The following is a 15,094-nucleotide window of genomic DNA, read 5'->3' as shown; positions in this document are numbered from 1 at the left end:
CACCACAGCATACGCTATGAATGCAATAGGCCAGCCCACCTGAGCCGCTGGCTAACAGTGCTGTGAGTTTTGACATTCTGCTCTTTTGGAAGGTGCATGGCCATGTCCACCAGAAAGCATTTACCTCGGTGCCAGGAACTATTTTGGCAACAAGCGCCTTTTTAGCTTTTGCTTTTAGACAATGTTTTCTTCTACACTGGAGAGGGCCCAACAGTGGCCTAACAATAACGTTTTACAAAAATCATAACAAAACAAGCAGCCAATGCCAGACCTATTGGCTTTCCCAGTCTTGTTTTGTGAGTTGCTTGTTGACCAATATAGTCAGCGCAGTATGCCTCTGCATTACATGAAAGTTTTCTTTATTGATACCATCTTCGAAACCCCACGTGACGTGCAATAAACCAGTATGGTAAGTCTCTGTTAAATGTCACGGGGCAAATGAGCAATGAATGTGCCACGAAATTCCCTTGATCCGATCAGTAATTACCATTTTACCTATTATTGATTAACCTATCACCAGACTTCTAAATGCATTGAGCTGTATTGTCTGCACATTTTTATAAAAATGGTTGTTTTGTAATAATTTATTGTAAGATTGTAATGTGCAATTGTGTTTTAATTAAGCAACCTTTTCTGTTAGCTTTTCAGATGAGCATTTGAATAGGCTGAGAAGAGAAGTTGGCGCTCCTTCTCCAGTAGACTGCCAATTCAGCGATTGGGGTGAATGGAGCGAGTGTGACCCATGCAAAGAAGAAAAGGTAATTGTAGAGTATTCTATGAGCCCATCAGCCAAATGTTAACATGATCATTCCTTATGTGACTGGACATAATGAGGAAGCGATATAAAGATCTATTATAAAGTTGACCAATAGACTGAAATTTATGGCAAACCATGTATTAATGTATTGTGGTGTTATTCTCATTTCCATTCATAAAATGACTGTGAATCGTGGAAGATCTCCACAGTCCACCGTTTCTGGTGATTAATGTACCCATGTCAGCAACAGCTTCTCCATCCTTGATTGCTCATGGTAAATAGTGTGCTAAAAATCCAGGAAAACCTCTGGAAACCCGCTAAGGAGCAAATTCCAAGTCTTGTGTTATAAGAGTATACCTCTAACAGAGATTACAACATGTGGCAGGAGGAAAAACTAGTGAAAATCTTGTATGCCAGCACAGCACATTTAGTTGTTGCACAGCAAAGACCAGGGGAAGACACACAGGCCCTCAATACAATGTCGGACACCGTTGCGGAACTGGGACCGGCTGGCCTCCAGTCAGTGGTCCTGACCGCATTATCAGAATGCGACCGCACATGGTGCGGTTGCGCACTCCCATATCTCCATGGGAGCTTGTGCTGGAGCTGTAAACTATATAACAAAGACAAATGCCAGAACTGATACAACAAATTAAACATAAATTTCACTCAAAAAAGGAAGAAATCTTATTTCAGCCAGAGATATTGCTAATCAATAGCGATTTATTCATTCAATTTTTAGTGATTATTTTTACGAAAATTTTTACATTTTATATACAAACACTACACCATTATTACATGTAACAAGAATCATTCACACTTATCAAACATATCACAGTCGTTCAAAATCAAACATCCATTCATACATAAATCTGACAAATCCGGACTTTACGGAAAAGCCAGAGGGGGGAAAAATAATTCTTTTTTAAGGCAAAAGATGCCAGATCGATCAAGAATTTTGTGGTACCTGTACTGGTTTTGGTCTCAGTTCCAGGAAGTGAGTGAGCACTGCCACCGCTTCATCCTGCGGGATCTGAGTGTAGAGTGAAGTGACATCCAGGGTGACCAGGATGTCACTACCTTCACAGAACTCTATAGTTTCAAGTTTGTTAATGAAATCTGTAGTATCCTGCAAGTATGATGTAACAAGGGTCATGAATTGTTTAAGAAACACGTCGACATATTTGGCGACGGGTTCGAGCAATGAGTCACAACCCGCGACTATAGGTCTGCCTGGGGGTTTATTGGGGTCTTTGTGTACCTTTGGTAGGATATAAAATAAAGGTACCTTAGGATGATTTTTTTGGTAAAAAGTCCAGCTCTTTTGGGCCTACAAAGCCTTGTTCAAAGCCCTCCCTAATGATAGAGAAAAGTTGGTTCTGTAATTCAGATGTTGGATCTCTCCCAATTTTTCGATAGCATTCCTGATCATTTAATTGTCTTAGGACTTCATTGTTGTAGTCAGCGGTATCCCACACCACTATAGCACCGCCTTTGTCGGCTTGCTTTATAGTGATAGTGGGATCATTCCGTAGATCCATAAGAGCTTTAGTCTGTTCTTTTGTGGTATTAAATTTGACATATTTTTTCTGCGTTTCCATTGCAGAGATGGCAGAAAGTACAGTTTTTTCAAAGACTAGAATCTCTTTTGGTGTTTTATGCCCCGGGGGGCAAAAGTTAGATTTATTCCGGAGCCCAGTGACTTCCGGGGTTACAGTGGTTGGATTTTCCGCAAAAAAAGTTAAGAGTCTTAGTTTACGGCAAAACTCAATGAATTCAGTTTTCATTCTAGTGAAGTCAGTGCGTTTGGATGGTACAAAAGAGAGGCCCTTCGATAGGACACTTTCTTCTGCTGCAGTCAATACTTTGGGTGAGAGATTGAAAATAGGTGACACTATTGATATTGATAATGTTGACGCCGAGTTGTCATTTCCCATCTCACTTTCGCCCTCGGGCGTGTTTGACCTCTCCCCCAAAAGCGCCCGTCTAAAGATAAAGCCCCCACTCGCTGTGCATCATTAAAAGTGACTGTTTGCTCCTCTACACCCGTCAAGTGGCTTCGTAGACCATTTGGGTAAGCTGTTTGAGGGAATGGTGGTTCACCCCCAGTGCCACTCAGGCACTTAAAAGAACTTTTCTACATAGAGACTGTTTTTACATAGAGATAATTTCTGTTTTTCAGATACTTCATTGGCCCTGATGAGAGTCCTCCTTTTCTAACTTCTGGCTGGGACTCGAAACGCCTAGGCCTCTGTACAAAGTGTTGCTCTTACTAAAGTCGAATGCCGATAAAATCCGGTGTCTTATTCTTTTGGACGTATTGCGTTTGACTAAATTTAATCGATTGTGATTAAATTCCAAGTGTACATATGTATATTATACCATACCACACATGCTGAAATTCCTGAGCAACCTTTGTGTTCATTCCCCCTCCCTCCACTAATTTCCCCCCTCTGGCTTTTCCGTAAAGTCCGGATTTGTCAGATTTATGTATGAATGGATGTTTGATTTTGAACGACTGTGATATGTTTGATAAGTGTGAATGATTCTTGTTACATGTAATAATGGTGTAGTGTTTGTATATAAAATGTAAAAAATTTCGTAAAAATAATCACTAAAAATTGAATGAATAAATCGCTATTGATTAGCAATATCTCGGGCTGAAATAAGATTTCTTCCTTTTTTGAGTGAAATTTATGTTTAATTTGTTGTATCAGTTCTGGCCTTTGTCTTTGTTATATAGTTATAGGTGCTCAGCCTAACTGATTAGAGCCAACTCTTCTTTGCTAATACGGAGCTGTAAACTGGCTGTAGCATAAACTCCCATAGAGGAATGGGTGTTTTAGTTAATCCCTGCACCAAGAGGTGCCTGCCACTTGGTGCAGGGAACAACAGGGGGGCACCTTCTCCAACCAGAGGCCGCTGTGGCAAGGGGGTCTTGCTAGGGGCCCCCAAAGTCACTTTCCAACAGGCTTTTCATGTCTGAAAGCCCGTCTTGAAAAGCCTGTCATAAACCGACATCATAATCCTCACGGAGTAAACGCCGTACATAGGGGATTATCAGTGGCGTCCTTGAGCCCTCTCAGAAGCCAGTCGGTCTGACCGGCCGGTTTAAAATCCGACACCCTTCATTGTAATAAGGCTGTCGGATTTGAAACCATCTATGTAAGTCACATCGTAATCATGTCACAATGTGTGTTTTGTATCCCCTAAGCTGAGGGCTGAAACTTGGAATAGTGTAATTGTGTACCAGCTAAATGCCGATCCTATATCATTCCAGCTCTGTGCTCTATAGCTTTGGTAGTGCAAAGTTGGTCCGGAAGATAAGACTATTAGTGTTGCAGCAGTTTCTTTTTCAGTTTCAGTCAAACCCTATAAAGAGTTATCAGGGATGGTGGTAAATGCAAAATGGAAACACGTACGGAATGGGAGCAGGGGTAGTGTAAGGGGGTTTTAAAAGAGAGTACAGTGGACGGGGACGGAATAATCTAAGAATGAGGAAGTGGGTGTCCATTATAAAAAAAAAGAAAATACACCAAAGACAGCTATGAAAGACTTGGGCAGGGAAAGGAGAGGAAAAAATAACGATTGGGTGACTTGGTAAATAAAGGAAGTTTGTGGGGGTCACGCCAAGTTCTCTTTTTAAATAACCAGGGTAGGAGATTGTAGGTGGATATAAGGAGAGAAGAGTTGGTTGCTGCAAGGGTGTTGCCTAATTGGCTACAGGCTGCAGAGTCAGTCTGGTGCGCCACTGCTGCAGGCAAGAAGCACAGGCACACGGCAATGTAGTTACAGGCGGAAAACCCGAAGCTTTATTTTATAACCTCTGGCCACGCCTGGTCAGAGGGTGTTACAGGGTGCAGTTTCCAGGTCATTCCAGAACTATTAGAGCCGTGCTGAGGTCATTACATCCCTAGCCAACTTGGCGTTAACCTGCATCTAAGTGCTTTGGAAGCAAAGTCTGTCAGTTTCTGGCTTGGCGGTGGATTTGGCCTCAGGTTGTAACCTTGGGGGTAGGAACGACTGCTTCTGACCCACTCATGTTGGGGATTTGTGTCTATATCTTCTCTCACCTCCGGTGACTCAACTTGAGGACTGGCCAGGGGACTTCTTTCAGAGTCCAGCTGCGGGCTCAGGCCGCCCCGGCCGGCTTCTTCGTCTTCTGACTGTGTGATGTCTTGGCTATGGCGGGCTCCTCTCTGGAACCATGACACATTACTAGTGACAACTTATCATCCTTTCTTGGCAGTGGCCTTAGACCCATTCACATGTGAAATTGTCCAAGTGCTGGTTCGAGGGGGGGCGTCCGAAATTTCCATCCAGGCACCGATCTCATATCAACACCAGATCCCCAGGTAGTACCTCTCGAGACGTGGCGCACCGTTTTAGGCTGAAGCGCTCATTGGTCCGGGCTCGCCGGGCTTGGGTACCTGCTGGTTCATACGGCATCAGTGTCCATTGTCTGGACACAGGGATGGTGTCCCTCCAATGTCTATTAAGCATTAAAGACCAAGGGGACCATTGCGTAGTGCATTGAGGCCCCGCACAGGAATTGGTGCCTGCTTATCTCCGGATTGGTTCCCTCTGCCACTGCGATATGTAGCACTTTATTCAGCGTAGGCATAAAACGTTTGACTTTGCCATTAGCCTGGGGCCACTTCGCCATTAGCCTGGGGCCACTGCAGGGTGATGCGGCAATGTCTTATACCGAAAGACATGAGTAGGTCCCTGAAGTCAGCCCCTTGAAATGGTGGTTCTTTGTCGATCTTATCTCTTGGGGGAGTCCCAGTAGAGAAAAAGTCTTCTCCAGCTCTGGCCAGCATTCGTGAATGCTGTAGACTCAATCACTCCAACTATCGGGTATTTGGAGTAGCTGTTGCTCAGTACTACAGTGATCCTTCTGCCTGGAAAGCTCCCAAAGTAGAGGCTTATCTGGAACCAGGGAATTGTGCATGGTTCTTAGGTGAAGATAGGCACTGGGGGTTCTTGAGTACTTGCCATCTGGCAGGATGGACATTGTGGCACAAAGTCATCCACAGTGGCTTTCAGCCCCAGGAACCAGATCTTTTCTCTCATCTGGGATTTCAACCGAACCGCCCTTTTATGGCCTCCGTGGGCAAGGGTCGTTACGCAGACCTGGAGACTTTCAGGGATTATGATGCAAGACCCTCGTAATAAAGACAATCTGCACTGGCACTCAGGTCATCACGCACGCTCTACAGCTCTAAGTCGGAGCCATGCCAGTCATTGGCATCTTGTAGAAAGTTGTGCCAAGATTTACATTGCCTTGTGGGGTACTCCAGGGCTCATCATTGAGCCCCACCCTTTTTAACATCTATGTTGCCCCCCTGGCGCATTTGATTAGATGTCTGGGTTTCTCAGCAATCTCCTATGCTGACGATACCCAAATTGTGGTATCAGTGACAGGCTCACCTTCGGACACAGCGGCACCGTTCCATACCTACCTCCGTCAAGTCAAGGATTGGATGGTCACCAACTGTCTGAAATTAAATTCCAATAAAACTGTAGTTCTACTATTTGGCAGCAACACCACTTTCTGGCCATCAGAACTGGGATCTTTGCCCATCCCAACAAATAAAGTAAAAAACTTAGGAGTCACCTTTGACTCCAAGCTCACATTCGAAGGCCATGTGAACCAGGTCACCTCCATATCCTTCTTTAAAAAAAACCATATTTTATTGTTTTTTTTAATTATAAACACTGCAAGTTATTACAATGATACAATGTACACAGTGTATGTACAAATTAGTTCTCATACAAGCAAGAACCACCCCCTCCCTGATACTAACAACTACCCAATTCTCCCTCCCTCCCCACCAGACTCAATCCTACATTATTTCTGACTAATACTATCAACCAAGACATATTGCTCTTCATAATTGTCCACAATTCAGACACCGCTGTATCCTTCCACACATTAAAATTTCTCAGAAAAATCCTTCCATTCATTCCTGGTAATCTACGCAAGCTGGTGATCTCTGCTCTGGTTTTGTCCAGAGCCAATTACTGCAACGGGCTCTTTATCAATCTCAGGACTAAATGCCTAACTAAACTACGGATTGTAAAAAATGCAGCTGCTCGCATTTTGCTGGACATTCCCAAGCACTGATCTGCCACTGCTGCGCTAAAAGAGTTACACTGGTTACCAGTGAAAAGACATATTGAGTTCAAAGCTCTGCATAGCATTTAAAACAACCCATGACATAGGACCAGCCTTTTTCAACCAGAACTTCCGACGGTACATTTCACCGCACTATCTACGCTCAGCTCAGTCTTACAATCTGGTGATTCCCAGGTTCAGGAAAAGCTCCTGGGGCGGCAGAAGCTTTCTGGTTGGTAAGACCAGACTCTTGAACTCTCTTACCCAGAGGCTTAAGGACGAAAATTGTCAGCTTTTTGGAAGGCGTTAAAAACATGCCTGTTTAATCTCTGACTTTGAATTAAGATTTTACGGCTTATTTTACCTGATAAGCTAGCGCCTTGACAACTTTGGGTAATTGTTTTGTCCTATATAAATCTCTTTTTCATTTCATTTCATTAAATTTTATCCTTGTTGGAGGGCGTCCATGACTCTCATTATGACTGGGTCAACTCTAGTCACTTCGCTGATTTCCTTGATAGTGATCGCGTGTAGACATGCTCCTTGATACACCATATGTACATAGTCTTCCGTGGTGGTGGTGTTGTCGGTGTCACCTGCCGCCTGAATCGCTGGGTGCCCGGAAAGGAAGTCAGCAGGTTTTTTATGCCTGGTCTGTAGACTAGCTCTATTTGGTAGTGTTGTGACTAGATCGCCCAGTGTTCAGTTCACGGCGAAGGGTGTGGTGCAGTACACTGGAATATGGGAACAAGCAGATAGTGGTCAGTGACTACACGGAATGGTTGTCTGCTGAGGAAGAGGTAATAATGGCTGCATGCCCACTTGATTGCAAGTGCCTCCCTTTCTATTTGAGGGTATCGTGCTTCCATTGGCATGAGGGCTTTGCTGGTGAATGCATGGGGTGGCCATTTCCCTGGTTCCACCTCTTGGGTGATCAATGCCCCCAGGCCTACAGGACTGGCATTGACCAGTAGTTCTGTGTTTTTCTTGGCATCGTCTTGCTGAGCAGTGCCTCCTTGATGTTGTGAATAGCCTCTACGCCACGGTCTCACTTCCATGCAGTATCTTTTTTTAGTTAGGGCCTGGAGAGGTTCAGCCACGGTTGCTAGATTGGAAATGAACCGGCCACAGCACATGGCCATTACCAGGAATCTGCGCACTTCAGACGTGGTCGGAGCTGGAGCTTAATTGACGGCTTGGACCTGCAAGGGTCTACCTGAACTCCTTCCCGGTTGAACACGTAGCCAAAGAACTCGATGGCGTTCTGAAAGAATGAGCACTTGTCCGTATGTAAGCCATGATTAGCCAGCCTCTTCAACACTGCTCTAAGGTGCTGGTGATGTTCTTCAATAGATGATGAATTAATCAAAATGACATCAGTGACATTCCGTACCCCCTGCAGGCCAGAAAGGGTTTCTCGAATCGCATCCTGAAAAAAATCTGCAGCTGATGAGATTCCAAAGTTCAGCCGTTTGTACCGGCGTAGTCCTAAGTGCGTTGAGCCATCATTGAGGTCCAATTTAGAGAACCTTTGTGAGTTGTTGAAGTCAGCTATTATGTCGCCCATCGAGGGCTTTATGTGTCTCTCTCTTTTAAGTGCCTGATTCGGGAGGCATATGTTTATGCACAGCCATATTTTGCTGGGTTGCTTTGGCTTTTCAGCGGTGACACCCAAGGCTCCTTACCAGAAACCTTCTCTATTACTCCTTGTTGTTCGAGTTTGTGTAATTCTTGTGCGACCAAGGACATCCGGTATAATGGTATTCAATGGTGGTGGAGGGCTACTGGCTTGCTAGATTTATCAATATGCATTTCGACAGAGCCCTGAAATACCTGGGCCCTAGCAACAGGTGAGGAAACTAGTCCAATATCTCCTTCATCTGGAAAACCTTACGGCGATCGCAAAAGTGACCAGACCTAGGTCCTCTGTTGTGTGGCTTCTGACGAGGGTATCTGCCTCTCTATCGACTACCTGGAAGGTGGTCAAGATTTCTTGGTTTTACGCTCTTAGCTGGACGGTCATTTTGCCTTTTAGTGGTAATGGTGTCTGGCTTCCATATGTGAATATCTTGGTGTTAGTTGTGGACAGCGGAGGGCGTGGATGGTGTTACCAATATTGCTGGATCCCTATTACGTTAACAGAGGCTCCTGTATCAATCAGGGCTTTGATATTAGATTCTGCTACTTAAACCATGCATGTAGGTTGTGGTCACCTGATTTGCTTGAGGTTACCTGAAAATGAGAAGAGGAATATTTCTTCTTCATCATCTGGGGACGAGTCTTCTAGGCGGTGGCAATGATGTGATGTTTTGAATGTTCCTTTGGGTTCTGGGTCTTCCAGATTAAAGTGCCGCACTGCCTAGTCTGCTTCTGTTCCTTGGCCCATCTCTGCACGGGGTGGTGAAGTGGTTCAGGATGCCACATTTGGAGCATGTTCGTCCTTGCGCTAGGCATTCTTCCAGGGGGTGTTCTTCTCTCCCACAGTACCCGCATCGGGACTCCAGCTGGGGATTAGCTATTTGGCGAGGCCAGTTCCCTCTTCCATGTGTACAGATTGCGTCAGCGCATTCAATCTTTACTGTCGGGGATCTTTCGATTGTTGCGTGATGGCGATGTCCATTTATGTCGCTCTGGGGTTGGATAGGTAATGAGACCAGCCAGAATAAAGATGTCTTCCAGGGCTATGTCAGGCTGGCATAGAATGAGGCCTCTCAGTGTTTTATTTCGGCAGCCTAGTATGATTTGCAATCTCACCTTTTTGGGTTGATCATCAGCAGTGCATGTGCTGGCTAGTTCTTGCAAACGTGTGTAGAAGGTGTCAATGGATTCCCCTTCCCGTTGGCGGGCTTGGCGGAGTTTGAAACGCTCATAGTCCGGGTTTAATTGTGGGTCAAAGAGCACATTGAGTGCTCCAACAGGTGCATCGTAGTCATTTGCTACTCCTGTATTGGGTAGGTGCTCAAAAGGTTTGTAGATTTCCTACCCAGCGTAATGTGCTTTGGTCTCCCGGGTCACGATGAAGAAGTTGTCCAGCCTCAAAAATCCAAGTCTTCCATGGAGGAGAGGCGGTGGCGGGTTCTGCATGTTTACTAAATGGCGGCAGGGCACTCACAGGTGTGTGCTGGGTTGTAGGTGGGGAGGGAGGCTTCACCTGCTGGGGACCAGCATTGCATGCTTCATCAGCCATGGCTGGAAGATAGAGTGTGGGTGCAAATGAGGGCTGGCCATGTGCCCGCGTCTGGCTGGTGATGTATTGACATCGGGTGGAGCCAGAGAGCTCCGTTAGGCAGGAGACAATGGCGCACAGCCGAGACCGCGCAGAGGGCATGGCTGGCTTCATCGGGCCTACCAGGCAGTGGCACCTGCACCTAAAGTAGGAACGCAATGGTGTTTATGACAGACTTGCATTGTGTGTGGTTGGCTCTCAGCAAAGCTGGTGCTAGTGCTGGGCTGTGGTTGGTGGGGTGGACGGGGTCACCACCCTCTACGCCAGTGTAAGGGTGTGGCCTAATTGACCACAGGCCTCAAGGTCAGTCTGGTGCACGTGGCTGCAGACAAGAAGCACAGGCATACTACATTGTAGTTATAGGCGGAATACCCCAAGCGGTCTTCGCCCCTTTGTTTTATGGCCAGAGTGTGTTACAGGGTACAGTTTCCAGGTCATCCCTGTCCTTACAGAGTGGTGTTGAGGTCATTACAAGGGCCAACAAAAATTAATGTCTTTCTGTAACGCAACTGGTGCTCACGTAAAGCGCTCTGATACCTTATACCTTCAAGTCGAGTTTGCGCTATGTAAAACTCCCAAAAACAAAAGGAAGCAGGAGTAAAAGGCAAGATAAAACACAACTCTGGGGTTGCTTGCGTGGTTCCCTGAGAGTGGAAATAAAGAGACATGGAGTAACAGTAGAGGGGAGGAAGGAGAGGGAATACCAATAAGGGAAAATCCAGATTGTCAGCCTTTGGAAAACACATTGTAAATGTCAGTTTAAAAAAACAGTTAAAAATAAAACAAAAGCATTTTATGAATTGTTTTCTAGCAAATGGTGATGACATTTATCTTGAATTGCCTTCTCACATTTGTATTCTACATTTTGTTTCTCAGAGATTTAATAAAAATGTCAACCTTTGTTTAATACTTAAATAAACCTTTTCTCTTCCGTTAGTTCCGCTCCAGAAGCATCTTGAAATTTGGTCAGTATGGTGGCAGAAGATGTCTTGATTCTTTGGGCGAAACAAAAAGTTGTAAATCTACCAAACCTTGTGAGAAAGAGCCAATTGAATGCGGCAATGATTTTGAATGTGATTCAGGTACAGTTTTAGTCATAGTTTCCTCTTGTTCTGTTTAAAAACAAAGTAATTGTGCGTCCACCTAAATTATAGACAAGGAGAAATGATAGCAGTTGAGTCAGGAAAGATGAAAGGGTTTCCGCTGCAATTGAGGGCTGTATCTGTATCTCCAAGACGTCTGATGGGCCATTCAGACTCAGGAGCACGTGTGACAGCTGAGTGGTCACGGAAATCTCTGTCTAATCCCATGGTTTTCCCTAAAGAAAGAAATAGCACCTGAGGTGACTTGGCACTAAGAAAGTCATTAGTAGATTTGGAGGTTACATCAGTTTGGAGGTCACATCAGTAGAAACTACAGCACTTTGTGAGCCCTGGCACTAGCCCCAGATCACTCTCCACCATCAAATTACTTCAGCCTCAATTTAGACCATCACTGTGACCTTGGTTCTTCATTTTGTTTGGGTGGAGGTTTAATGTTTAACCAAGAGGAATATTCCACCATGAGGATTCTCCTGATTATTAGAACATTGGAATGTTGTGAGCTCCATTGAAAAAAATGGAGTGCTCTTGACTTATAATGACTGGTATGAGCCTGGAGCTCCAACATTCCAATGTTTCTTTGTTCACAGCTCTGGCTGTGAGCAAAGGCTTCAGGGAGCCTGAGGGGATTCCAATCTCCTCACGCTTCCAAAAGCCTTTGTTTTTTTTGTTAGAACATTCTGTCCTCTAGTGACAGAATGTTCTAATAGCCTTATAGCCCTTCGTAGATGGGCTATACCGCTATTAAAGTCCCTCTCCCTTGTTAAAGGCCCTCGCCTTCGGCTCGGGCCTTTAACGCTGAAGAGGGCCTTTAATTGCCCGTATAGCCCTCAACGGCGGGCTATAAGGCTATATTCCAATATATTCCAATGTTCTAATACTGGTTACAGCAGAGCGTCGTCTCCTCCTCCACCAGCACCCGTACTGGCCCACCTTCTTCCACCAGAGGGCTGCATATGTGTGAGACAGACTGGGGCAGAATCAATGTAATTCCACTTGGTGGGCTGTGTAGAAAACTCACTACCAGAAGCAGGCAAGTCCTCCTCCTCCAGCTGAAAACAGTAGCCACAGCCTGCAGGGAGGTAAAGACAATGTTCAGGGAAAAGACAGGACATTGCAGGTATTTGTGGATGTCTCATCCTCAACTCAATCACTATTCTTTTGGAAAGGCGTACAAAGAGTGTAGGGGACGCCTGAATAGAACCCACTATTCCCTTTCCCCGTGAGGTTAACATATTCTGACTTGCAATGAAAATAGTAATACCTGTCCCGTGGCAGGAGCCTAAGTCCACACCAGCTGCCCCATCGTGTTTGTAGAATTATCCGACTAACTGTATACTATGGTATTGTGGTGCAACACTTCTGTATAATATTGCATTGTGTGCCTAGGTTAAATTACTTTTTTTTATCTAAGTGAATGCACTGGCAGAACAATTAATTAGCGACTGATATTAGTTGTCTTTTGAGCCTTGGACAGTTGGACTGTGCTATACTGAGTGTCAGGTGCTCTGGGGCTCAATTGTGGTGTAAACACTAAGATGAACCCTCAAACCACCAACAATAAACAGCTGTGGTTGGTACAGTTGGAAGCCAGTAACCCATTAGTAACCTGGGATTCCTGAAAATGTTCCCATCGTTTTATATCAGGGAGTGCCGCTCAGTCTTCCTCTTTCTTTCTTTCGTTCTTTCTTTCTTCCTTTCTTTCTTTCTTTCTTTCTTTCCTTCTTTCCTTCTTTCTTTCTTTTTGTGTTGTAGGTTTGTTAAGCCTCTGACATGGAACTCTGTTATAATTATTTACTTAGTGAATTCAGTTTGTTTTTATGTGCACAATTTGCATCAAGGTTAAATGGATATGTAATTATATTTTTCATTTTAAATTATATTTTTAAAGATAAAAGCAACACTCTCCTCTACTTGCATTCAAGAATCATTATAATCAGTTAGATCAGGACCATTTGATACAACATGTGCGCCACCAAAACCGCACAGAGGGAGTTCACGTACTACCGTCCAGATCCCCATTATTAAAGAAAATATAATTCATCTCAGGTAAATGATCACAGTATCACTCTAATACCCTGGTAAATGATTGGCACGATCATAATAAATAATAATATAAAATCATGAGTCACTAGTTGGGATCCCACCTCAGTGCAGTTCTGAAACAGTCAGAAGTGTGGTATCCTACTCATAGTTTGAATTGCAGACAAGAGAGAACTCTACCTATTGATTCTTATCAACTTCTTGGTCAATTGATCGCCACAGATCACTAGTCCTCTTATTATTTCTCTGAGAGAAGTAAAAATGTGTGTTTGTTGAGACCTCCTGTGCCCCTGCACTCCCTGAGGATCCCTCGGGGGCACATTCTTTCACCACTGCTCTTTAAGCAGTGGAGGCCTACACACACATGGTTGCAATAACCCAGTGTGCAGACAATCTAGGAGCTTCCTTTATTGGCTCTGTGTTCAAGTGTGAACAGATGCAGATTAGACACTGTATATGGTAGGATTGTACCAATGTGTTGTGGTCCATTCTTTTATATGCAGCGGACGGCTCCAGCAAGCTGCCGGCTACCATGTTAGCCATATAATATTGTTAGGGAGGTCCTCTCTGCTTGTTTCAGTGCCTCTTAAGGGCTTAAGTCAAACTTTCTACCATTGTGCAGAATGTCATCAATTCAACAGTGACTGTGTAATCCCAGTGGACAAACATCTCAAACAGGATCAGCTTTTTAAATACTTTCACCTGTTAAAGTGAATTTTTATAAAGTGTCCAAAAGTACTTGCTCGGTCGGTCTCTGTGCCAGATATGGTGTTTATACGCTTTCTTTCCCGCATGAAGGCCCAGCATAATTATCCCAAAACAGTGGAGTCTTCATTGAATTAACTACTCTAGTGATTTCAGGCATCGGCCATGTTTAAAACAGGAGGTGTTTGTTTAGAATTGGAGGGTTGAGGTTCTGGATTGATTGCTTTCAGATTATCTCTAAGAGCAAATCATAAGGTTAGTTTTTAGACGGTGATTGTGTGTTTTTTTTCTGTGATCATGAACAACTGAATATATTTATTTTAGTCTGCTGTATACTATTTATTACAACTGCTGAATCACAATAATGTTGATGTTTCATATATATTATTTTTATCGGTAGATAAAGAAGATATGCTCTACTGATGATACAAAATGTATACTGGCTTCGATGACATTGAAAAAACGCAAAATCATTTAGAGAATACAAACACGTTAACAAACAAGAAAATAATCTAATGATTTTTTTTCTCTGTCCAATTTAAGGTCGGTGTATAAAGAAGAGACTTGTGTGCAATGGGGACAATGATTGTGGAGATTATTCAGATGAAAGCTGTGATGATGAACCCAAATCCCCTTGTCGTGCTCATCCTGATCTGCAGGTGTCGGAGATCGGACGAACAGCTGGAAATGGGTAACTTTGGCCGTTTAGCCTTTCATAAAAGCATACAATAAACAGGCCTTACATTATCCTCTGGCCTATCAAAGACATAACATGCGGTTTCATGACATGATCTGATTGTTCTGCCATTGCATTGAACATTAAACATGATGTGGCTGTCTTTATGTGGTCTTCATTTTTTTTTATAGTTAGTCTCTTTGGCGTATTAAAGAAAGATCATAGCCCAAGGATCCAACCCTTGTTCCACTACAACCACCTCAAACTCAACCCAAAAAAAAACTGAAATCACTGCTCTCTCACCTTATCAAGTTCAGTTAAATCCCTCGGAATTAACATTGACCAGAACCTTTCTCTTATCTCCCACATAAAAAACTCAGCCAAAAGCGCTCTCTTTACTCTCTATCACCTCAAGAAACTAAAACCCTTCATTCCTGCTGATGACTTTAGATCAGCTGTCCAATCA

At 44.0% G+C, this 15,094-nt stretch overlaps 1 protein-coding gene across 1 annotated transcript in view; it reads left to right on the top strand.

The window, feature by feature from the left end:
• The window catches only part of C9 (complement C9), a 197,202-nt gene that overhangs the window by 39,133 nt on the left and 142,975 nt on the right, over positions 1-15,094 (top strand). Inside the window, exons 2-4 of the mRNA XM_078674992.1 lie at positions 641-758; positions 11,042-11,186; positions 14,496-14,643. Coding sequence (XP_078531118.1) covers positions 641-758; positions 11,042-11,186; positions 14,496-14,643 — 411 coding nt within the window. The remainder of the gene's footprint in view (positions 1-640; positions 759-11,041; positions 11,187-14,495; positions 14,644-15,094) is intronic.

The sequence above is a fragment of the Lissotriton helveticus genome, chromosome 2_1 (genome assembly GCF_964261635.1).
Source record: "Lissotriton helveticus chromosome 2_1, aLisHel1.1, whole genome shotgun sequence".
Classification (NCBI taxonomy): Eukaryota; Metazoa; Chordata; class Amphibia; order Caudata; family Salamandridae; genus Lissotriton; species Lissotriton helveticus.
The sequence above is the reverse complement of the archived record's forward strand: the minus strand, read 5'-3'. Positions and strand labels throughout refer to the sequence as shown.